The 25,390-nt window shown below is 42.5% G+C and overlaps 1 protein-coding gene across 1 annotated transcript in view; it reads right to left on the bottom strand.

Annotated features, from left to right (window-relative positions):
• Positions 1–24,141, bottom strand: part of Polb (DNA polymerase beta) — a 34,496-nt gene extending 10,355 nt beyond the window's left edge. The window contains exons 1-11 of the mRNA XM_045131133.1: positions 23,945–24,141; positions 23,706–23,763; positions 20,666–20,732; positions 16,843–16,917; positions 14,459–14,517; positions 11,567–11,616; positions 9,518–9,569; positions 6,439–6,493; positions 4,601–4,673; positions 1,852–1,922; positions 146–232 (exon numbers count right to left, since the gene is read on the bottom strand). Of these exons, the coding sequence (XP_044987068.1) occupies positions 146–232; positions 1,852–1,922; positions 4,601–4,673; positions 6,439–6,493; positions 9,518–9,569; positions 11,567–11,616; positions 14,459–14,517; positions 16,843–16,917; positions 20,666–20,732; positions 23,706–23,763; positions 23,945–24,005 (708 nt within the window). The 5' untranslated portion in view covers positions 24,006–24,141. The remainder of the gene's footprint in view (positions 1–145; positions 233–1,851; positions 1,923–4,600; positions 4,674–6,438; positions 6,494–9,517; positions 9,570–11,566; positions 11,617–14,458; positions 14,518–16,842; positions 16,918–20,665; positions 20,733–23,705; positions 23,764–23,944) is intronic.
• Positions 24,142–25,390: the final 1,249 nt, after the last annotated feature.

The following is a 25,390-nucleotide window of genomic DNA, read 5'->3' as shown; positions in this document are numbered from 1 at the left end:
GACCAGACATCCTGCCAGTTACTTTTATCTAAGACCTCAGGCTATTCTATTTGCTGACTGTGAAGTCACAAAATCAGAACGGCTCCTGAGCTGTCTCCAAGGGCTCCCCTCACCCAGAGAGGTGTTAAGTAAAATGAGTACTTACCATGAACTTTGTTTCACCCTTTGACAGAGTATCTGTAATAAAATGGACTTTTTGTAACTGCTCCACAACACGATGTAGCAGCTTTGGCTGAATAATCATGATCAGGGAATTTAAAAAAAGAACAAATATTCTGTTAAAGCTAGAATTTATTTTTTTTAAATTTTGGTGCTAGAGATTGATCCTAGAGCCTTATGCATGGTAGGCAAGAGAAGTTATGACCTTCCATTGTTTCCTTTTTTGAGACAGGGTCTCCTGTATCCCAGGCTGGCCTAGAACTCACTATATAGCTGAGGATAGTCTTGAACTTCTGACTAACATTGCCTTCACATCCTGAATGCAGAGATTACAAGGGCGAGCACCATAGAATTGTTTCTCTCCCCTCTAGCAAAAAAATTTGCCTTACCAAATAACCATTAAGAAACACTGAAATCAGGAGTCTGGTTCCCAAATACCAATCTGTCCTTGTGTTCAGATCCATGGGGAGGCCTTCCCCCTGTGCTGGCTTAGCCCTTACAGAGATAAGGATTATACATCCCAGTGGTTATGGGAGTGGTCTCTGAGTCACATAAAGTGAGCAGAAAACTTGTGAATATTTAATTACCATATTTATAATATTTAGGTAATGTTTATTCTCCATAATAATAAAATCAATATATAGTGCCTGTATACTAAATATACCTGTAAAGACAATGAAATGAGAAAAAATGCACAAAATGATTCATTCTTCAAAACCAGGGACTAGTTAGGTTATGCTTAATTATCTCCAGATGTCACTACATTTAAAACAAGTTCTAAATTAGTATGGATCACTTCTCCAAAAAGCTGTTGGAAACTGGCTATTATGAAATATTTAGACATATAAAAAGTACACAATATAACAAGCTCCTACATAGTCATGCTTAAATATGAAGAATTCTATAAGCAACTGAAAGTTAGCGTGCATCTCTTCTGATCCATCTGCCTTCCTTCTTCCCTAGAGGTTACCACACTGCAGAAGCTGGGTTTTTACTTGTAAGACATTTCCATGGTTTTATTACACATGGATGTAAGTGAAATGGGGCATGTTTTTACCTACACATGCTTGATTACCTTACAGAAAAAGAAAGAAAAAGAAAACCATTGGGATAAATGGAGCCTCATATCTCAACAGCGGGAAGCGCCGTGCGTGTCCCCTTGTCATTTGGAACCTCCTTCAGGCTCCCTGGCACGAGCAGAAGCTGCAGATCCACCCCAAACCACACTCATCACTCATTTATGTTCAAGTTGCAAATAACAACTGTGTGCATTCTTTAGGTACAATGTGATGTTTTGATCCATATGTGATTCTAGAAAGACTAAATCAATGTTTTTTTCCTCCACTGAAGAAGAAGAATTCAATTCTCAGCAAGGTTAAAACAAAACTAGAGTTGGCTTGGTAGCTCAGTGGTAGAGTGCACTTGCCTAGCATGTACATGGCCTGGAGTTCAATCTCTAGCACTAAGAAAACAAAAGTACACACTGTGAAAATAGCCAACTATCATTTAAAAATGACCATCAGTCCCATGTATGAGTAATTATATTTGACTTTTTTTTTTCAAGGTAGGGTCTCACTCTAGCCCAGGCTGATCTGGAATTTACTATGTAGTCTCAGGGTAGCCTCGATCTCACAGCAATCCTCCTAACTCTGCCCCCTGAGTGTCTGGCTTTGAGTATCAACTCTGAAGTACCTGTTTAGCTGATTCTGAGGTAAAGTCTGGGTGGGTCAGAAGAACATCCATGTCCCCACTGGACTCTGCACCTATGATAAAAGACAGAATTCTCCAGATTTAAGCTATCCTTGGACCACGTGGAAGACATACAGAGAGTCTGATAGGCTCTCTTGAGGAACATGTATTGCATGTTCAGGAGTAAGTTAAAAAAAGATTTCAATTTTCTGTCCAACCATTTAGACTGTGGAATAACATTAATAATTGGCACTTGAAGTACATTGCATATAATTTGTTGATTCAATGTGCTCACGTGTACCTAACCATTCAATTATAAAAATACCTTTGAATTACACCAAGGAAATTCTCAACTTTAATAGTATGCTTTAAGTCTATACTAGTTAATCAGAAAGTTTATTTTAATTGCCATGACAACTCATTTAGTAAACATTGGTAAAAATTACTTTGGGTGTTATGGATAAGAACTTCATGATGATTGCCTAGGTGTTTTGTCTTTTGTTTTTTCTGTTTTGAAGTAGGGTCTCACTGTAGTCCAGGCTGACTTGGAATTCACTATGTAGCTTCAGGGTGGCCTTGAGCTCACAGTGATCCCCCTACCTCTGCCTCCCAAGTGCTGGGATTAAAGGTGAGCACCTAGCATCTGCTTAAGTTTTGATCTTTACAACCACATAATTGCGGGCAAGTTACATGTAGCTGTCTGAACCTTACTGTGTACTCTGAAATGTCTGTCTTCACTTGGGTTTTTTATTTTTTCCGTATGACAATTGGGACTATACTAGTATACTATAGGCAAAGTATACTTTCAAAGACCTTACAGACCATCGTTATGAGAAATGGCTAGTCAGACGCAGTCCCTCCACATCTGTGGACAGCAAGGTCCTCAGTGGATGTTGTGATCACAGGCAGTACTGAACCCTGGAACTTTAAGCCTTCCTACTTTAGCTAAGCACTGGCCATGTACCACAGCCATGTTTAAGGCACAATAGCAAAACTAGTATCAGCTACTTTCCCTTCAAATTTTCAGAGATAAAAGGTCGATTCTTACCACAGATAGCATCTGTAGCATATATTTTTTTCCTATTCTTATTAGGTCAATAACTTTTCACTTAAAGGAACTACTCTATAATTTTCTGTGTAACAATGTATATTTTTCAATATTGCCCCAGTATATCTCATGCAGACATATGTGAATAGCTAGTTAGCTCCAATCCTCTCATTTTGCAAATATGAAACCTGGGATTAAGCAAGTCACACCTAAAATCATAAGGTGGCAAATAAGTAGGTCTGGCCTTAGAATCCAGTTCTTTTGACTCAAACCCAGTATTCTTGCTACTTATCAGGACTTAGGGATTTAATCCTTCTCCCCTCCCCCCAATTCTAGAGTCTTACTACAGTTTATCATCTACTTCTAGATAAGACTATCTATGGCCAGAGATTAGTCCAGTTCAGATCTGTCCCAAAATATGTCTATTCCAATTTTTAAAGTTAGTGTTTTAGGGTTGGAGAAATGGCTTAGTGGTTAAGGCATTTGCCTGCAAAGCCAAAGGATCCTGGTTCAACTTTCCAGTACCCACATAAGCCAGATGCACAAGGGGGAGCATGCATCCGGAATTCATTTGCAGTGGCTGGAGGCCCTGGCACACCCATTCATTCTCTCTCTCTCTCAAATAAATAAATAAAAAATATATTTTTTAAAGTTAGTGTTTTTTTTAAATTTGAGAGCTACTTACAGAGAGAGAAAGAGGCAGATAGACAGATACAGAATGGGCACGCCAGGGCCTCTAGCCACTAGAAACGAACGCCAGACATGTGCGCTCCTTGTGCATCTGGCTAATGTGGGTCCTGGGGAATGAAGCCTCAAATCGGGGTCCTTAGGCTAGACAGGCAAGTGCTTAACCACTAAGCCATCTCTCCAGCCCTAAAATTACTGTTTTAATCCTTCTCAAATTTTAAGCTAGTAAGAGACTACTTTGCATTCAAGTAGTAAGTGAGGATCTGAGAAGCCTGGTGACCATGAGAACTGGTTTTGAACTGCTTCTTCTGGGACATTATTCTCAGATCCACTCAAGAAAATGTAAAACTTAAAACGTAAATAATTCAAATGGCCTACAGCTTTAATAGAATCCAGACAGAGGCAACCATTATCACCATTTTCATATACTTAAAATCACTATAAATTTTGTTAAAACTAGTCACTAAAATAACATATTGTTATTTATACATATTCTCACCCTTGAACAAATAGATTTAACTAATCCCATAGGTGTCAGTAAATCTAGTAAGTGATATACATTACATCTTTGTTTTTGCTTGTGTGTGTAATGTGGTAGATGTGGTGTGGTGTGTGCATGTGCATGTGCCTCGTGGTATCCCATGTCCTCCTGTGCCTTGACTGCAGCAAGGGTTATTAAATGGGTGAACGGCTCCATCCCTCTTTCACTTGGTCTTGTGTCTCCTTTTTACTACTGCCAGAGCTTTCTGGACTCAGCCGAATCTCAGATCTCTGCTTCTCTGTGGAAATGGGGTTGCAGGTACACATGGCCATGCCCAGCTGTTTTATGTGGGATGTGGAGATTTGAACTCAGGTAGTCTCAGGCTCCCTCAGATCCTCATGCTTATGCAGGAACTGCATCTAACCCCTGAACTGTTTTTCCAACCCACATCACATTTTTTTAATCTAAGCTTGTCATACATCCTAGGCAACTTTACCATCCAAGGCATGAATAACCCAGACAAGCAAGTATATTACCTCTTCTGAAGCTGCCACAGACTGTAGCAATGTATGCAGAGTCCACTTTTGACACTTCGTTTAGTACAATATCCTAAAGGGAGAAAAACTACCTTAAGTATGCCAAAAATAGCTTCCCAAAGAGATACTATCATGCTAATAAAAGAATGTGATTTAGATAGGGATGGAGATATGGAAGAGAAGAAGGGTTGGGAGGGAGAATTAACCAAATGTAAGAGATTAAAAAGCCATAGGGAAACTTTGTCAGCTAATTAAAAATAATAGTTTGTGCCGGGCATGGTGGCGCATGCCTTTGATCCCAGCACACGGGAGGCAGAGGTAGGAGGATCACCATGAGTTTGAAGCCACCCTCAGACTACATAGTGAATTCCAGGTCAGTCTGAGCTAGAGTGAAACCCTACCTCGAAAAACAAAACAAAAAAATAATAATAGTTTGGGAGCTGGAGAGATGGCTCAACAGTTAAAACACTTGCCTGCAAAGCCTAACGACCTGGGTTCAATTCCCCAGTGCCCCTGTAAGCCAGATACACAAAGTAGTGCGTGCATCTGGAGTTCATTTGCAGTGGCTAGAGGCTGTGGTGCACCTATTCTCATTCTCTGTCTGTGCTTGCAAATAAGCTCACAGAAACTATCATTTCCTGCACAAGACGTACAAAATAATGAGCCTGTCAACATTCCATCATAGACAATGGAAGAGGGCATAAAACCTCCATCACTTCCTGAGGACCTAGTTCATGGTAACTAGTTGCTTGGGGAGAGAAGACATTTTCTCCAGTGTTATAGCCATTAAGAAATTGCATATGTAGCTGGGCGTGGTGGCGCACGCCTTTAATCCCAGCACTAGAGAGGCAAAGGTAGGAGGATTGCTGTGAGTTCGAGGTCACCCTGAGACTCCACAGTGAATTCCAGGTCAGCCTGGGCTAGAGTGAGACCCTACCTTGAAAAAAACCAAAAAAGAAAAAGAAATTATATATACTCTGGCAAATAACCCCCACCCATGTTCACACAAGCAAACAAGTAAACTAGGTGAGTTACACAAATACACTTGGGGAAAAAAGACATCAGAGTAGGAGACTAGTTGGGAAGTGTTGCACGGCAGCTTCCTCCGCATTGAAGCAGTGAACTACGTCAGCTCTATCGAGAGCAGCTGGGACAGCTCACGAGAGACGGTGTGGGCAGATCTCAGGTGCCCCCAGTATACAATAACAATGCACGAGGTCTTGACCACAGGGGAAGACAGAGTGCACAGAGGGTAAAAGATCCAAGGACAGTGAGCTCCACGGAGGTGGTTTCTTTAGGCTCTCATGCTCTGAAAGCGAGCCCTCACCCCCAGGCTGAGGGAGGACCATCGCTGGGCCATCTCCAGAGTGTGAGCCCCACTGAAGTGCTGCTCTGTGGCCTGTACCTCAGGGCAGGGTGGGACTTCATGGTGCTCTGTAAGCTCTTGCCCTGAGGCTGAGGGAGGGGCATCCAAGGAGTAATCTTGACACAGGAAGCCCCATCGAAGTGGCTGCTTTAGGGGCTCTACGTTCTATAAACAACCCCTCTCCACACTCTGTAAGTGACCACCAGTAAACTCCTTGGTTCACCGACTTGGTATTGCTGGAACTGTACTGGTCTGCCATCGAAGCCCTATTTGGTGTGAAGACGTGTTTGCTTCTTCCCAGAGGAAGAGGTTTCCGCAACAGGAAGAAAAAGGGCTTCAGTGTAAGGGAGACAGGTTATAGGGAACAAGAGACAGTACCAGGAGGGGATTATGATCAAAATACATTATATACGTGCATAAATGCTTTCAATAAAAACAGGATATAAAAAGAACAGAATCTAAGTGTACTTACTTGCATTTGTAACATCTCTTCACGAGGGATTCTCTTTTCAAAATCCTCAAAATATCTACAAACAGAACAAGCGGAAAAAGATAGTTTGTAAAATTTTAATCTCTTTAAAAATTAAACAGACCTGCTGCTTTGTAAACTAATTAAGAAAAATAACTTGCCTACTACACCAAATGTTTTATACTTGAAGATAATTCTCACAAATCAAGACTAGAATTCACTGAGGAAACAGTAAGAAAATCAGGACAGAGGTAGGACGGGCATCTATTCCTTAATTAGATCCAAACCCTGAACTTTATTCTTTGTAAAGTTCCAAAGACTCCATTTAAGCTTATCTGTAAATAAGCTTCAGTCACATGACTAGAGTAAATGAATGGGATCAGTTGGCATATTAGTACATACATATCCATACACCACACACAGTAAATAAATATAAATTGGCACATGCTTTCAGAGTATGCTGCTTTCTGAGGGTAAGTTAAGGGGTCACAGCTCACTGCTCCTAAAAGCAGCAACAGGAAGGAGTAAAACGCTCAGGAGTGCTATTGCACTGTAGGAAAGCTACACACAAATGAAGCTGCAGGCACTTTTATTTATTTGCTTTATAAATCATGATAATTTCTATATATTTGAAAAATCGAGAAGAAAAAAAATCCAGAAGGACTTTGAGTATAGCAAATGTTTGAGGACATAGATATGTTTACCCTGATGTAAACATTGACAATATATACACTTATCAAAACATCACATGGTATCCCGTAAATGGGTACTATTGGTTTTATGTATCAGGTAAAAAAAAAATTAAAGTTAAGAACAATGCCAAAAAGCCTCTAAAATTATTGTATTTAAAAGTCTTCTCCCATGATATGAACACATCTAGATAACAAATACAAAGTGAGAGAAACCACTCACAAATGGTCTCATGTAAACAATTTCGCTTATAGGAAATGTCTAGAATAGGCAAATCTATACTGGCAGAAAGTAGATTACTGGCTGCCTAGGATTGGGGTAGAGGAGGCAGTGTGTTGGGGAAAAATGGAAAAGAGCTGCTAGTGGGTACTAGGTTCCTTTGGAGTAACAAAAATACCCTCAAACTGGCAGTAATAGTGGTTGAACCACCTGTGAATACACTAGAAGCCATTGAATTGAATACTGTACATTAGTGAACTGTATAGTAGATAAATTTTACTTCAGCACAGCCGTTAGGAAGGTATCTCAGTAGGAAATCATGTCTAAGATTGATAATACTAGACTGGGGACCTAGCTCAAAGGTACTTGCCTTGCAAGCATCAGGACCTGCATTTGACCCCCAGAACACACATGAAAATGCCAGGAGTGGTGACATATGCCTGTAATCCCACAGCTGGGGATGTAGAGACAGGAGGACTCCTGGGGCTCACTAGGCAGGAAGTCTAGCCCAGTTGGTGAGCTTCAGGCCATTTTTAAAAAATTTAAAAAAAAGTGAACAGCACTCCTGAGAAATGACACCCGAAGTTGTCTACACACATGTGCACATACGTGCATACACACATACATCCACACAAGCACGCATACACATTAAAAAAAAAAAGAATGAGGGCTAGAGAGATGGCTTACTGGTTAAGGCACTCGCCTATAAATCAAAGGACCCAGGTTCAATTCTCCAAGACACACGTAAGCCAGATGCACAAGGTGGCGCATGTGTCTGGAGGTTATTTGCAGCAGCTGACAGCCCTGGCATGCCCTTTCTCTCCCTCTCTCTGTCTCTTTCTCTCTCAAATAAATAAATAAAATATTTTTTAAAAAAAAAGAATGATAATATTCCTGTTCAAAACCAATTCTCATAGCATCCAGGTTCTCCAGAAAACCACTCTATTCTTCTCTGTAAATGAAAGGAAAGTGAAAACCACAAGTTCTTGGTCCCTTACTGACACAGGAAAGAAGGTGGTTACTAAATCCAAATTACCAAGAAGACTAAAACAATGGGGAACACAGGCGGTGCTTATGCATGCTCAGTGTAAGACCTATCTCCTCCTAGTGATTGATCCTGGTAGGAAAACATGCCCAGTAGTCATCCCTATGCTTTTGGGGGGATTTATGTACGTATATAATGTGTGGAGGGTCCTGTCTCTTGCATTTCTGGGTAAATTCTCCAAGACAGACTCTCACGGAACCTGGACACAGTGATTTTCCTGTCTCTGTCTCCCTCAGTGCTAGTGTTACAGGCATGTGCAGCCATGCCCAGCTTTTTACATGGGTGCTGGGGGGTGAACTAAGGTCCTCATGTTTGCTCAGTGTGTGCTCTTAACAGCATAGCCATGTCCCCAGACCTATTCTAAAATTTTTATTTAACTATCTGGGATTTTTCCTCTTTTTAAATTTGGTTTTTCACATTCAGGTAAACTTATGATCGCATGTTTCATGTTCTTATCAGATAGACTACAAATTCCTCAAGAGCTACCTAAGCCAGGTATGGTGTTTCATGCCTTCAATCCCAGCTCTTGGAGGGATGAGGTAAGAGGACAGTGAGTTTGAGACCAGCATGGGCTATACAGTAAGTTCAAAACCAGTTGGCACTACTTATAAGACACACTATCTCAAACGTCCCTCCTCCTGTCCAAACATCTTTATAAACTTCCTGGTGCAGTACTGTGTACAATGATATAGGCATGATGTAAGTATCCACGGGCTGCTTAATATACTCAGTCCTCTGGGTTTTTGTGCTTTGTTTTGTTTTTGTTTTTTTGAGGTAAGGCTTTACTCTAGCCCAGGCTGACCTGGAATTCACTATATAGTCTCAGATGGACTCAAACTCACAGAGATCCTCCTATCTTTGCCTCCCCAGTGCTGGGATTAAAGGCGTGCGCCACCACACCCGGCCAGTCCTCTGTATTTTAAGAAGTTCCTTGGCAAAGTTAAAGTTCAAAGCAAGTAAACAAACTAAAATGCAGTAACAAAGTGTGTGAGCATAGGCTGCAACAAAGCATTTCTGAATAGAAAATGTGTTTAGCTAAGTCTGAAGAATTATTACACTATATGAAAGAATGTCTAGAAAAGTTTTACTTTTACATCTCAAGTATAAAAACAAAATTTGCTATCTTACTTCAGCCCGATACGTTGGTGATGGTTCAATTTATCTTCGTTCTTCCTGAGATCTGAATAGAAGATAAAGTTGAAGAATTTAATATAAATATTTTTTTGAAAAAAGATACTCAATTCAATTACTTATTTTTTAATCTTTTTTTATTTTTCAAGAGACTTCTTTTTATCTATTTGCAAGGAAGGGGAGGGAGAATGGGCATGCCAGGGCCTCTTCCCACTGCAAACAAACTCAAATGCCAGATGCATGCACCACATTGTGCATCTGGCTTTACATAGGTATTGGGGAATTGAACCTGAGCTGTCAGATTTTGCAAGCAATCACCTTCAACCACAGAGCCATCTTTCCAGCCAATTTTTAAAAAATATTTTATTTTTATTTATTTATTTGACAGAGAAAGAGGGAGAGAGAGTGAGTAATGGGTGCACCAGGGCCTCCAGCCACTGCAGACGAACTTCAGATGTGTGCGCTCCCTTGTGCTGCTGGCTTACATGGGTCCTGGGGGAATCGAACCTGGGTCCTTTGGCTTTGCAGGCAAACACCTTAACTGCTAAGCCATCCCTCCAGCCCTTTCCAGCCCATTTTTAACTTTTTTCTTTTTTAGCAAAGAACTACATGGAGAAAAATAAAATGACTTTTCAATGTTATTGATCTAGCAGCTGATTTTAAGATCATTTTTATGTATGAATCAAAATTTCAATTAGAGTTACATGCAAAAGTATATAAAGTACACCAGGAATTATACCCAATCTTACTGGCTATATTAAAAAGCAACCCTAAAGAGCCAATCTTGCTTACTATGCTATTTATAGGAGCAGTAGTAACCCAGCTTCTTAAGGACTGATGATTAACTAGGTTCCTCCTTCACTGACTCCACTGCTCAGCTGGGCCTGGGCTTGGATTCTGGAGACACCGTGTTCCAGCTCCTCTGGAATGAATTAGGTATGGTTTTCGTTTTTCAGTTTGCATGACTGGTACTAGCACTGTGTCTTAAAACTGAAAGTACTCAGTTTCACTGAGCACTCTTTTTCTAGAAACAGTGCAGCAGTGAGGCTTGATTTAAAAACAAACAAACAAACAAAAAAAAAAACAGCACATACAAATGCTTCACATGCAATTCCTATGATCATCCTTGTACTTAAAAGTACATACATTCCCTCCAGAGCCAGAAAACAGAAAATCTGCATCTTTTTGAGATATGCGCCACTTAATATCTCCCATACAAAACACTATGTCTGTATCTAAAAATGGAAGTATTAAAGCTTGTTACATAAATATATTAAATTACATCGCATATCTGAGTCATGAAATAGCAAAGCCACAACTAATTCCTGGCACTACCAGGTGGATAAGTTTGGCCACAAACTCTTGACCCTTTAATCCAGTCATCAATCTCACTCAGATAAACCCCTCTGAGATGAGCATGCAGACTTCACTCAGCTGTAAGACTTACAACTTCTTAGCTTAGTAATATTACTAATGTATAATGCCTCTGAGTCAGTTATGGATTTTAAGTGTTTATTCTGCCTCAAGAACTCTAAGCGCTCTAGACACGTTATTACATGAAATCACATGAGGCAGAAATACATATTTGTAGTTGACAAGCTAAAGCACCAAGCTTACTTGTAACAATGTGTTGCAAGTGGTACTGAACCCAGATTAGCTTCCAGAACATACCACCTAACCCTCCAGGTTTCTTATACATAACCGAATCTCCAAATACCGTGCCATGCTATACCACATAGTACATTATACATATATATGGTAAAGAATCCAATTCCATAACACACCCTTTCTAAGTATGATGTTACAGCTGAGCATGGTGGCGCACACCTTTAATCCCAGCACTCGGGAGGCAGAAGTAGGAGGATCGCCATGAGTTCAAGGTCACTCTGAGACTACATAGTGAATTCCAGGTCAGCCTGGGCTAGAGGGAGACCCTACCTCAAAAAACAAAAACAAAATAAATAAATAAAAATAAAAAAGGAGAATGTGACTTCTGAGTTTGTTAGAGTCTTGAACTAGGACTTAGTGACCTAAGGTCATACTCACCTTCTAATGTCTTCATTCCTTCATCTACAAACTTCCTTGCAGCAGATGGACTACAACAGAGGAAACACAGCTCAGTATCAGGTCAACAACAACCAACCACAGAGAAGCTACTAAGATAAACAAGTCTTGCTACAATGTTGCGTGGTTACTTTTGTGATGTCTAATTTTATCCAAAGAACTTCTGAAGTTTCAATCAATGGGTGAACTTGAACATGAAAAAGACATCTAAGCAGCTAGCTGTCATAATGCCTATGAAGAGACATGTGGGCACTTGAAAATCATTCATTCAACTGAGATTTACTGAGTGACTAAGAGGTGCCATACACTCTGCAGAAAACGCAGCGCGAATATGGCAGAGTCCTGGCCTCCACCTGCTTACAGTCCAGTGGGGGAGAGAGTAAGCATACGCATACAAACAAGAAAACATCAGGCAGAGGACAGCTCAGGACAGGGACAGGGCGGCTGACCGCATTTTAGCCTGGATGGTGAACACAGGCCTCGGAGATAGTGAAGCCGAGATTTAAATGACACAAAGCTGCCACCTGGGGGACCAAAGTGAAAAATAGTTTAGTCAGTTAGTCAAAGGCTTGCCCAAGAAGAGAAACTGGTGCGGCAGAACGATGGTAAGAGACGGTGTGGAACACTGGAGCAGTACACAGGACTACACACACTGGGTGGCATCCTTAAGCCATGGTTGCAAGTTTAGGTCTCACTCTCAGCATAATGAGAAGCTACTAGAACTGAGCAGGCCAGTGATAAAACCTGCTTTAGGAGCTGGAGAGATGGCTTAGCAGTTAGGGTGCTTGCCTGCAAAGCCAAAGGACCTAGGTTCAGTTCCCTAAGACCCACGTAAGCGTCTGGAGTTCATTTGCAGTGGCTGGAGGCCCTGGCATACTCTTTTTGCCTCTTTATCCCTCTCAAACAAATAAATAAAAATAAAATATTAAAAAAAACTGTCGGGCATGATGGTGCATGCCTTTAATCCCAGCACTCAGGAGGCAGAGGTAGGAGGATTGCCGTGAGTTTGAGGCCACCCTGAGACTACATAGTGAATTCCAGGTCAGCCTGGGCTAGAGTGAGACCCTACCTCGAAAAACCAACAACAACAACAAAAACACCAAAAAACAAAATAGCAACAACACCAAAAAAAAACCCTGCTTTAGGTTTACACATCATTCCTGGGATTGGGATCGTTGTGTTTATGTAACTACATCAGGATGTCAGAAAGGATTCAAGATGCTCTTATGGAATGGCAGGAGAAGGAACACTGTATACGTTGTATACAGATGGACATGGAAAGCTGCAACAGTGAAGTGACTTGCTAAGGGCAAATCTAGCTGCAGCAGCACTGGGACCAGTACCCATACTTCCCAACACTCCTACACAGTGCCAGTGTACAAATAATTGAGAGCAGAGAACAGAAAGAAATGCATACACACACACACACACACACACACACACCCAGTCTGGGCCAGAGTTGTGAGACACTGCATACATCAGAATACAGTGCAACAGAGACACCCACACCGAGGTTAGGAAGGCACCGTGGCAAAGAAGAAACAGCTGGACGTGGAGTCAGAAGACATGGGTTCTAATTCTGGCTATGCCACAGCTGCTCATTTTCCATAGGCAAGTTTCAGTTTTGTTTCCTAGAAAAAAGAATCTAGCAAATGCTTTCTAAAATACCTTCTAATAGTCATTTTCATATGTTCTTGGATCCTCAAAGAGTCATGCTCATTTCCCATATGCCACATTTAAAAATTTAATATAAGTTAGAATAACTTTCACTGGAAATGTGGTCATTTACGGGACAATTATTTTATACCTGAAGGAATATCAGGTATCTCAATCTTAGTATTTCAATGTTAGCCTTTTCTTTGCGTAGTGTCCAAGAAGCCCCCTTTGCTGTTAGCCCAGATTTTGAGATTCCTTCCTTTAAAAACAGCTGAATTTGTGGGAGTGGAGAGATGGCTCAGCAGCTAAAGGTGCTTGCTTGCAAAGCCTGACAGCCCAGGGAATTGAATGACAGCCCAGGTTCAATTCCCCAGTACCCATGTAAAGACAGATGCACAAAGTGGGATATGCATCTGGAGTTCATCTGCAGTAGCAGAAGGCCCTGGCAGACCCATTCATTCTTTTTTTTTTCCCTCTCATTCTGTTTTTTTTCCTCTCTCTCAGATTAATAAATTAAACCTATCTTTTAAAATGGCTGAGTTTTGGGGACTGGAGACATGGCACAGTGGTTAAAGGTGCTTACTTGCAAAACCTGCTAACTCAGGCTCAGTCCCCCAGTCCCATACAGAACCAGACACATAAGGTGGTGGTACATGTCATTTGGAGTTTGTTTACAGTGGCAAGAGGCCCTGGCATGTCCCTGCTCTCTCTCTCTCTCTCTCAAATAAATAAAAAATACTTTTAAAATTAAAAACAAAAAATGGCTGAGTTCTTACTACAAATTTCTAAGGTTCTGTGGAGAAAGTACTGGTGATGTACTTCCTGCTAAAGTCGCAGAGGCGAGCCCGGATGGGCAAGAAGATGCGCAGAGCACGTGCGAGCGCTTAGAGAAGAGGCGACTTCTGGGAGATCGAACTGAACAGAAAGCAGATTTTTGTCTTGGATGGGCTTTTTAAAACACAGCAGCAACTGAAGAACCAGCCTCAGACCCTTAAGCTATGCAAGGTGAACCACCTGGGCTAAGACACAGAGGTAGAGGACAGGTTTTGAAATGGAACCAGCCTAGGTGTCCCTCAACTGATGAGTGGATAACGAAGATGTGGCCCATTTACACAATGGAGAAGTACAGAGTTTGAAAGGAAACTGTAGGTAATTTAGTTTGGTTGACATCAAAAATAAATCATTTACAACTACGTCTGCTTAAGATATAGTTCTTACCCAATGCCACTAACTCGAGTCAGGAAATTGATGGATGAACTCGTATCATCCTGCCGAATCTTTAAGAAAAAGACAAATGTATAACAATGACATGGGGAGGCTTTGTAAACTTAAAATGGTCTTAACAGAAATACACCAGTATGCTAATAAAAATGAAGAACTATTTACATTTGCCCAGATAATCAGTACATGTAAGTTAGGTTGTAGGCTATCAAAGGAGCTCATCTCTGACTCTTTCAATACATGACACATTTTTTTTTTTAATTGGAGAGACAGAGATAAAGAGGGAGAGAGGGAAAGAAAAAATGGGTATGCTGGGGCCTCTAGCTGCTGCAAACGAACACCAGATGCATACGCCACCTTGTCCATCTGGCTTATGTGGGTCCTGGGGAATTGAACCTGTGTCCTTTGCCTTTGTAGGCAAGTGCCTTAACCACTAAACCATCTCTCCAGCTCGATTGTTTTTAATATGTATGTAGTAGAATGGTTAAATCTAATTAACTGACACATGCATCACCTCATGTAGTTATTTTGTGTGTAAACTGCGTGGCATATTATGGTACCTGTGTGTGTGGAGGCCAGAGAACTCTGAGTGCTCCTACTGCACATCCACACACTTCACTGAGACGTGGCCTCTCCTTCAACCCAGGCCTGATGTTTGGTCAGTGAGCCTCAGCGATTACCCAGTCTCTGCCTCCACCTCCACTCGGGCTACAGATCGGCACGGCCATACCCAGCTTCTCACATGATTCCAGGGAGTCAAACTCAAGCCGTTTCAGGCCCTCCCAGGCCCTCATGCTTAAGCGACCAGCACTATTAACTGCTGAGCCGTCTCACCAGCCTGCCTGTAGTTATTTCTGTGGGACGAACATTTAGCACCCACTCTCTCTGCAGATTTCAAGTTATCCATACTTTAACAAGGCCTACTCACAAAAGACAGAAACAACATAATTACTGTCATCAAGGCAACATAAACCATGAAATGGTTGGGAGAGTTTAAACACAGATGTTTCAAATTATAATGGTCTTTTAGCCAACATTTATAAACTCTGCTGAATGGTACTGAAAATGAAGAGCCAATTCTGTCAAAGATGGTAGCAGTCTCTTAAATGTCACATAAAGTGGGGGAGGGGGGAAAGAAAAAACAAACACTATTTTTGAGACAGTCTCACTATGTTGCCCAGGCTGGTCTCCCACTTGTGGGCTCAGGAGATCTTTCTGCCTCAACTGTCCGAGTACTACTGGAACAGCAAAGAGGCTCCACCACAAACCACAAACGAATGAGCAGTACAGAAGCAATACTGACCTTGTTTAATTGTGTGTGTGTAGCAGAATCTCACCATAGTCCAAGGGGCCTTAAACTGACAGTGATCCTGTTATCTCAGCCTCCCAACTACTGGAATTAAACTAATAAGCCACCATGCCCAGCTTAATACTAATGTAGCCCAGAGTGACCTGGAATTCACTATGTAGTCTCAGGGTGGCCTTGAACTCACAGCGATCTTCCTACCTCAGCCTCCCAAGTACTGGGATTAAAGGCGTGCACCATTATACCTGACTAATATTGACACTTCTTTTTATTTATTTATTTATTTTAGGTAGGGTCTCCCTCTAGCCCAGGTCGACCTGAAATTCCCTATGTAGTCTCAGGGTGGCCTTGAACTCATGACAATCCTCCTATCTCTGCCTCCCAAGTGCTGGGATTAAAGGCATGTGCCACCATGCCCAGCCAATATTGACACTTAAAAGTATAAGATTTTGAGTTTGGGAAATGGCTCAGCAGTTAAAGGGTTATCTCACTTGCAAAGCCTGCTGGCTGGAGTTCGATTCCCCAGTACCTACATAAAGCCAGATGCACTAAGTGGCACATAAGTCAAGTTTATTTTGCAGCAGCAAGAGGCCTTGACATACCCATTCATTCATTAATTCATGCTTTCTCTCTTTCTCTCAGGCTGACCCCAAGCACAGTAATCCTCCTACCTCTGCCTCCTGAGTGCTGAGATTGAAGGCGTGTGCCACCATGCCTGGCTTTCTCTCTTGTTCTCATAAATAAAAAAATAAAAGAATATTTTAAGCCAGAAAGTTCAATCATCTCTCTTGCTCTCTCTTTTTTTTTTTTTTTTTTTTTTTAGGTTTTTCGAGGTAAGATTTCACTGTAGCCCAGACTGACCTGGAATTCACTATGTAGTGTCAGGATGGCCTCGAACTCATGGTGATCCTCCTACCTCTGCCTCCTGAGTGCTGGGACTAAAGGAGTGTGCCACCACACCCGGCATCTCTTTTCTTTTGAGTCTCACCAGAAGAACATTAATCATCCTGCTACATGACAATTATCATACAGAAAAACACTAAGTAACCAAGTAAACAAATAAGTTAAATTTTACCTTTTCCAGTTTACGCAATTTTCCAGTTGCTAAGAATTCATCAATCTTTTCAGCAATTTTTGTTCCTACTCCGGGCTACACAGAAAATTAAAAATACATAATTGATTTAAGTATAATGCTTACCAACACACTAAAAGGTAAAGTAAAAATCACCGCTTGACAAAAATTTTGAAATAAAGAACACAGAAAATTAAAACCCAGGAATAAATTCTCCCAGAAGCAAAATGCCTAAATGAGTGACAACAGAAGTTCTAATAAAATAATTCTAAATATTTATATAAAATTAACTTTTGGGGGAGGTTTAGTTAGGTAGCTTTTTTTTTTTTTTTTTTTTTGAGGTAGGCTGTAACACAGGTGGACTAGGAACTCACTCTATAGCCCAGGATCTTAAACTCTTAACAATCCTTCCACCTCAGCCCCTTGAGTACTGGGCTTAAAGGTATGAACTATCCCACATGACTCTAAAATTAACTTTTCAGGGATAGTGCTAAGGTGGTTTCCCAGTCTGTGCAAGGGTCTGTGTTTGATCCTGAGCACCACATACACATGCACACACACATGCATATACATACATACTTGCATAAAAATATTATTATCACTCATCAATCTCACTGTCCTGAAAATTAAACACAAAATCAACTGTAATCTCTTCCACTAACATTTGCTTATATTGTTGGACTTCTTTTCTGCTTATAAATACATAACATATACACATATATTTTCTTGATAGACTATGAACAAATTTCTGTATTAACAAAAGCTACAGCATTTTTAGTGGCTATATGGTATTTCCGTGTATGAATTTTACTACCCAGATTTCCAACCTGTAGACTTCGAGATGGTTCTCAATGATTTGCCATTATTACAATATTGTCACAAACTACCTGTCCTAAAAAGGTTTCAAGCTTTTGCATGCCTCAATATTGTTAAAACAGAGTGTCAAGTCCCATCTTAGTGTTTCTGATTTGCTAGGTCAGAGATAGGTGGAGAAGCCAGGAATCTGCATTTCTAGGTTCCTACACAACACTGCCACTGCTGGTCCGGGCACCACACTGAGAACAACTATACCAGACTGGCACAGCCCAGCAAGGCCTTGCAACCTCACTCGCACAGGTGACAATGAAAACGTAATTAAGATTTTAAGTTCTTCCGTTACACCAACCATATTTCAAGAACTCAATAGCCCAAGGTGGCTTGTGGTTGCCATACTGGATGCAGTGCTCTCAAATGTAAGCTCTAAAAGAGAAGAAAGCCTGTCTTTTCTGGCATCCTCCCAGTGCTTGGCATGCAGGTGCTCAAAAGTTAGGAAGTAGTGAATCCTTGTTAAATATAACTCTCGGTTTTCTTAGGACAAAGGCTTTGTAGTGGAACTGCTGGATTGAAAGATGCATATATATTCTGGGCCTGGGGAAATGGGCCAGTGGAAAAAGCACCTGCCATACAAGCAAGCGTGAGTCGTTGAACTCAAATCCTCAGAACCCAGGTAAAGCCAGATGGCAGAGCATCTGTGACACCAGTGCACTATGGTGAGAAGGGAGGTGAGGACAGGAGAGTGGCCCAGTTCATGGGCCAGCTACCCTGGGGAACGCAGCGGCGAATAGGAAAGGTTCTGCCTCAAGCAGGTGGAAGGTTGAGGACTAACACCTGAAGCTGTCCTCTGACCTCCACGGACACACCATGGCATGTGTGGTGGTTTGATTCAGGTGTCCCCCATAAACTTAGGTGTTCTGAATGCTAGGTTCCCAGCTGATGGAGATTTGGGAATTAATGCCTCCTGGAGGGAGTGTATTGTTGTGGGCAGGCTTATAGGTGTTATAGCCAGTTTCCCCATGCCAGTGTTTGGCACACTCCCCTGTTGCTATTGTCCACCTTATGTTGGCCAGGGGCTGACGTCCATCCTCTGCTCATGCCATCGTTTACCCCTGCCATAGTGGAGCTTCCCCTCAAGCCTTTAAGCCAAAATAAATCTCTTTTTCCCAGAAGCTGCTCTTGGTTGGGTGATTTCTGCCAGCAATGCGAACCGGACTGCAATAGCATGCGTACCAGCACTCCTACAATGAATATGCACACACACACACAAGAAAGCATGCGTTCTGTCAAATGAAAAATCAGAAAGACTGATTTATCTATTTATCATCATTGAATTATCATATCATGCTCAGAGATCAGAGCATCATTACTACCAGGTGTTGTTTTCTCTCTCTTTCTATCTTTTGTTTGTTTGGTTTTTTTTGTGGGTTTTTTTTTTTTTTTTTTTTTGAGGTATGGTCTCACTCTAGCCCAGGCTGACCTGGAATTCACCATGTAGTCTCAGGGTGGCCTCGAACTCACGGCGATCCTCCTATCTCTGCCTCCCAAGTGCTGGGATTAAAGGCGTGCGTCACCACGCCCGGCCTCTTATCTTTTTTTTAAATTGTTGGAGCAGCAACATTTGAGCAAAGCTGTCTGGAGACCTACCTGACCAGACACCTCACTGGTCATCAGGATAATGAAATGGGTCAACATCTCATGGGAATTTATGACTGGGTCACCTGGAATACACAGCCCTCCCTCTCCTTATCATTCTCAGCCCAGTCACTAGAGGAAGACACATGGACACTTTGTGGGGATTGAAGATTGGGCCAGAAGTATACTTCTCCCTATCTCAGCCCAGTCATCTCCAAGATTGACTTGTTTCCCTAGCAGAAAGCCTCGTAAACACCTAGACAGTAACATTCCCTGGCATCCTGGTCACACCCCTCCCTGCTCACATGGAGAGCTTTGTCATGTTTGCCTCTTTCACTTCTCAATAAACTAACATAAGCCTTTTCTCTAAACTCACTTTCTCTCTGTAATAAAGTTTCTCCTTTAAAACTCATCCTTTGGGGCTGGAGAGATGGCTTAGCGGTTAAGGCGCATGCCTGCAAAGCCTAAGGACCCAGGTTTGATTCTCCAGTTCCCATGTAAGCTAGATGCACATAGGGGCATATGCATCTGGAGATCATTTGCACTGGCAAGAAGCCCTGGGGCACCCATTCTCACTCTCTCTCTCTGATGATAAATAAATAAATAAATAATAAATAAATAAATAAATAAAAATAAAATCTCTTAAAAACACCTCAATTCTTCATTGTCCATGAGATTCACTATACAACTAAGACCCTGGAGCCCCTGACTCAGTAGAACTTTGGTGATGGCTGAGATTCCTGCATCCTTGTTCCTGAGGTAAGACCACCTAAGAGCTGAGGTAAGGTGCTATTGCTCTCAAAGAGAGCAAGTTTCAAAATCACCAGAATCTAACCCTCTAGAAACCATGACACCTGTAACATATAGAGCACTATAGAAATTGGGCTGGAGAGATGTGGTTAAGGGCACTTGCTTGCAAAGCCTGATGGTCCAGGTCATTTCACCAGTATCCACATAAAGTCATATGCACAAAGTGGTGCGTGTTTGGTGTTCATTTGCAATGGCAGGAGGCCCTGTCATGCCCATACTCACTCTGTTTCTCTCTCAAATAAATAAATAAGTAGGCAGTATTCTCCTGAGAGTGCTCTGTCTGTCACCATGGTCTTCTTAAGGACCCACACTCAAGGTGAACTTCAACTTGAGAATAAGTACATGTGTGTAGGGCAAAGCAGAGAAAAGGACCTGTAACTGTATAATTCCTCCTTCCAAATAAAAATATCTGAACTTGAAAAATCATGCTTGCAATGCATTAACATTATTCCAAGAAGGAAAACCTGTCTGTGTGGGTCAAGGTGGCTTCAGAGAGGTAAGTTTCATTTTAAGGAAACCTATCAAATTTGAACACGTGTGAACTCGTCAGCCAACATGCTGAACTTACCAACTTCTTAGCTTCTGCTCCACTCTTGATCTTGTGTGGGTACTTTGCTATAACAGATGCTGCTTTTCTATAAGGAAAAAAGAGAACACCAATTTCAAATCTAGCAAGAATTTAATTTTTCTTAAATTACAATACACACACAAGCAAATGTCCCCACCTTACACTTTCACAAAGATACCTAGTTTACCACTCCCTTGCAAAACATAAAACTTGATAGCTGTCAGGCCACCTACAATACCTCTAATCTTTAAAGAATATTGAAGTTCAGCCGGGCATGGTGGCACACGCCTTTAATCCCAGCACTCAGGAGGCAGAGGTAGGAGGATTGCCATGAGTTCAAGGCCACCCTGAGATGACAGAGTTAATTCCAGGTCAGCCTGGACCAGAGTGAGACCCTACCTCAAAAAACCAAAAAAAAAAAAAAAAGAATATTTAAGTTCCTCACATTAGAGGATATGACTTTAACTATATTTAACACTAGAGGGATTTATACTAGCAGTCTAAATGAATATGCCTGCCAAGTTGCCCTCTAAATATTTATGTTTCTGCCTTTATCTTAGTGCTGCTCTCACTCTTGATTAGAGAAGCTTCTCTTTTCAGATGGCTGTGATCACTGGGGTGATTCAAAACTCATCAATGAGCTGAGAAGTGACAGTAGTATTCAGCACTAAGTAAGACATCTCCATCACACCCTCCAAGGCTCAGGGACCACTGCAGAAGTGGTTGAAAGAATATAAGAGCCAAAAAAATAGGGAGGAATGCTGTCTTCCAGACACAAAGTGACAGTTGCATTCATGGTTTCACAGCAGCTGTCATTATCTGCATATGATCTGAATAATACTAGGCCATCAACATGTTGTCATGGATGATGGAGGAGGACAAACACATAAGGGCTGGAGAGATGGCTTAGCGGTTAAGGTGCTTGCCTGTGAAGCCAAAGGACCAGGTGCACAAAGGGTCGCATGTGTCTGGAATTCGTTGGCAGTGGCTAGAGGCCCTGGTGCACCCATTCTCCCCCTGTCTCCTCTCTCTCTCTCTGCTTGCAAATAAAATTAAAAACAAACAAACAAAGAAAGTAAACCATGAAGATTGGAAAGAAGGGGCTCAGTAGAAAACTAATGGGGAGGGGCGAGATAGCAATAGTCTCCTTTCCTGGAAGTAAGTGGAAAATATCACTGAGCCTCTTTTTTTGTTTGTTTGTTTTTTTAAATATTGCTAACCTTAAAAACTAAATAGATGATCATGTGTGGTAGTATACACCTTTAATCCCAACACTCGGAGGCAGAGGTAGGATGATCACTATGAATGAGTTCAAATCCATCCTGGAGCTACAGAGTGAGTTCTGGGTCATTCTGAACTAGGGTAAAACCCTGCCTCAAAACAAACAAACACACATACACAAAACTAGACAGATGAGCAGAGGTGTGGTGGTTTGATTCAGGGGTCCCCATAAACTTAGGTGTTCTGAATGCTAGGTTCCCAGCTGATGGAGATTTGGGAATTAACGCCTCCTGGAGGCAGTGTATTGTTGGGAGCGGGCTTATGGGTGTTATAGCCGGTTTCCCCATGCCAGTGTTTGGCACACTCTCCTGTCCCTGTTGTCCACCTGATGTTGGCCAGGGGATGATGTCCACCCTCTGCTCATGCCATCGTTTTCCCTGTCATCATGGAGCTCTCCCCTCGAGCCTGTAAGCCAAAATAAATCTCTTTTTCCCAGAAGCTGCTCTTGCCAGCACTGTGAATCTGACTGCAACTAGAGGGGAAAAAAAGGAAAGAACAGAAGGGGGCAGCACAGTGGATATCCAGGACAAGACTTTCATAAAATGAACTAGTGGTGAATGCCACTGACAGTCCAAAAACATGAGATGGAGCCAGGTGTAGGAGGATCACCCTGAGTTCAAGGCCACCCTAAGACTACATAGTGAATTCCAGGTCAGCCTGGATTACAGTGAGACTTATCTTGGAAAAAAAAAAAAAAAGAAAAGAAAAAAGAAACAAACCAACCAACAAACAAACCCAGGAGATGTAGAGTGAGAGCATTTCGGAGTAATGGCAGGATGAAAACTGTACTGTAATGCCATGAGGAGTGACTGACTCCAGAGATGGAAGTCCAAGCATGGAACACAGATTACTCAGGAAGACTAACAGTAAAGAGAGTTGGGGTGCTAGCTGGGAGACATAAAGATAGCTTGGCTTTTGCTTGTCAGAGCTTCTGATTGGAAAAAGGACACACTGCTTGGCCATGCTTTACAGGCTAAGAAGCAGGTGACTATGGGGATGGCTAGGAGAAGGCCTCTTATGAGGCCCACAGTAATAGACAACGATGGGATTTCATCACGGTGACAAGATCTGCCATAGATCAAACAAATGGAAAGAGGTGATTTCTTTTGTTTTTTTTTTAATTTTTATTAACATTTTCCATGATTATAAAATATATCCCATGGTAATTCCCTCCCTCCCCACCCCCACACTTTCCCATTTGAAATTCCATTCTCCATCATATTACCTCCCCAGCACAATCATTGTAATTACATATATACAATATCAACCTATTAAGTATCCTCCTCCCTTCCTTTCTCTACCCTTTATATCTCCTTTTTAACTTACTGGCCTCTGCTACTAAGTATTTTCATTCTCACGCAGAAGCCCAGTCATCTGTAGCTAGGATCCACATATGAGAGAGAACATGTGGCGCTTGGCTTTCTGGGTCTGGGTTAAGAGGTGATTTCTTGAATGACATCTATTTCACAGTACAGACCTCAATTGCTGTCTTTCATCCAGGCCTAAAATCACCTTATATTTCCAGTCATTGACAATTAACGATGGGGAAATACGTATCAGGTTACGTCTGTTTTCAGTCCGTTTCATAAACTCATCTGAACTGATCTTATGGAGCTCAAAATTCTCCTGGAAATGAAAAGCAAGGTACCACCTGGTTCTCGTCCTTTTCACCTCTTAAGGCTGGACCCACATATCCCCTGGACCCCCACCCCGGGCCCACAGAGCAGAGGCATCCCAGAATGCGAGCTAACAAGAGTACCTGTACGCGTTGTACTTGTGAATGGCCTGGCTCACGTTCTTCTCAAAGTTTGCGAGTTCTGCAAAGGCAACAAAAGGCTCGAGTGAACAACCACGAGTGCACGCACGAGTCCCCCGGAATCTCGAGCTGTGGACGCCAATGGCCCCGGGGTCCCTGCAAAGGCCAGACCCCCGGGTCCCCGGGAGCTCGGAGGCGGGCCGCGGGGCTGAGGGCTCTCCGCGGCCGCAGAGAGGACTGACCCGTGAGCATGTCGGTGATCCCCCCGTTCAGGGTCTCCTGCGGCGCCTTCCGCTTGCTCATCGCAGCTCGCACCCACAGGCCCAGGGCGCCAGCTCCCGGAGACCCCACTCCCGGGATCCGGGCCTCGGAGACCCGGAAGGAGCGAGCCGGGCAGAGAGCCAGACCCGGGCAGCTGGAACAATGGCGGCCGCTGACAGGGGGCGCGGCGCGGCGCGGCGACGTCACGCGGGTGGGTGGGCGTGGCTGTGACGTCACCCTGGGCGGGGCGGGAAGCCGGAGCCCTGGGAACCCGCCTGGACCCCAGCAAGAGGACCTCACGGTTACCTGCCCACGGGATTCTAAGGCGAAGATCTGATGCTTCACCTAAGAGATGATGTCTGCTCCCCTAATGTTCCCGAGAAAGGAGAAACCGGTCTGATGTTGATCCTGAAACGCACAAGGGGCTGGGGGCTCGGATGCAGAACCGCAGATTGCTCTTGTACGAGGATAGTCGCTGATTCCCCGACCTGCTCCACCCGGGCCCCTGCTGCCGGAGCTAAGGACGCAGCTCCGCCTGCGGAGGGACGGCGGTACCTGGCACCGCAGGAGCTTGATTTGAAAAATACCAGCCAGAACTCACCAAACCCCAGCTGGCCTCAAACTTGCAGCAATCCTGTTGCCTCAACCTCTCCAATGCTGTAGGTGTGCGCCGGCATGCCTGGAAAATTACCATTTTAAAAAATTTTTATTGGCATTTTCCATGATTATAAAAAAAAAAATCCCATGTTAATTCCCTCCCTCTCCCCCACACACTTTCTCCTTTGAAATTCCATTCTCCATCATATTACCTCCCCAGCACAATCATTCTACTTACATATATACAGTATCAACCTATTAAGTACTCTCCTCCCTTCCTTTCTCTTCCCTTTATGTCTCCTTTTTAACTTACTGGCCTCTGCTACTAAGTATTTTCATTCTCACGCAGAAGCCCAGTCATCTGTAGCTAGGATCCACATATGAGAGAGAACATGTGGCGCTTGGCTTTCTGGGCCTGGGTTACCTCACTTAGTATAATCCTTTCCAGGTCCATCCATTTTTCTGCAAATTTCATAACTTCATTTTTCTTTGCCGCTGAGTAGAACTCCATTGTATAAATGTGCCACATCTTCATTATCCACTCATCAGTTGAGGGACATCTAGGCTGGTTCCATTTCCCAGCTATTATAAATTGAGCAGCAATAAACATTGTTGAGCACATACTTCTAAGGAAATGAGATGATTCCTTCAGATATATGCCTAGGAGTGCTATAGCTGGGTCATATGGTAGATCAATCTTTAGCTGTTCTGGAACCTCCACACTGATTTCCACAATGGCTGGACCAGATTGTATTCCCACAGCAGTGTAGAAGGGTTCCTCTTTTTCCACATCCCTGCCAACATTTATGATCATTTGTTTTCATGATGGT

This window comes from Jaculus jaculus, chromosome 12, assembly GCF_020740685.1.
Source record: "Jaculus jaculus isolate mJacJac1 chromosome 12, mJacJac1.mat.Y.cur, whole genome shotgun sequence".
Classification (NCBI taxonomy): Eukaryota; Metazoa; Chordata; class Mammalia; order Rodentia; family Dipodidae; genus Jaculus; species Jaculus jaculus.
This window is presented reverse-complemented; position numbering and strand designations above follow the sequence as displayed.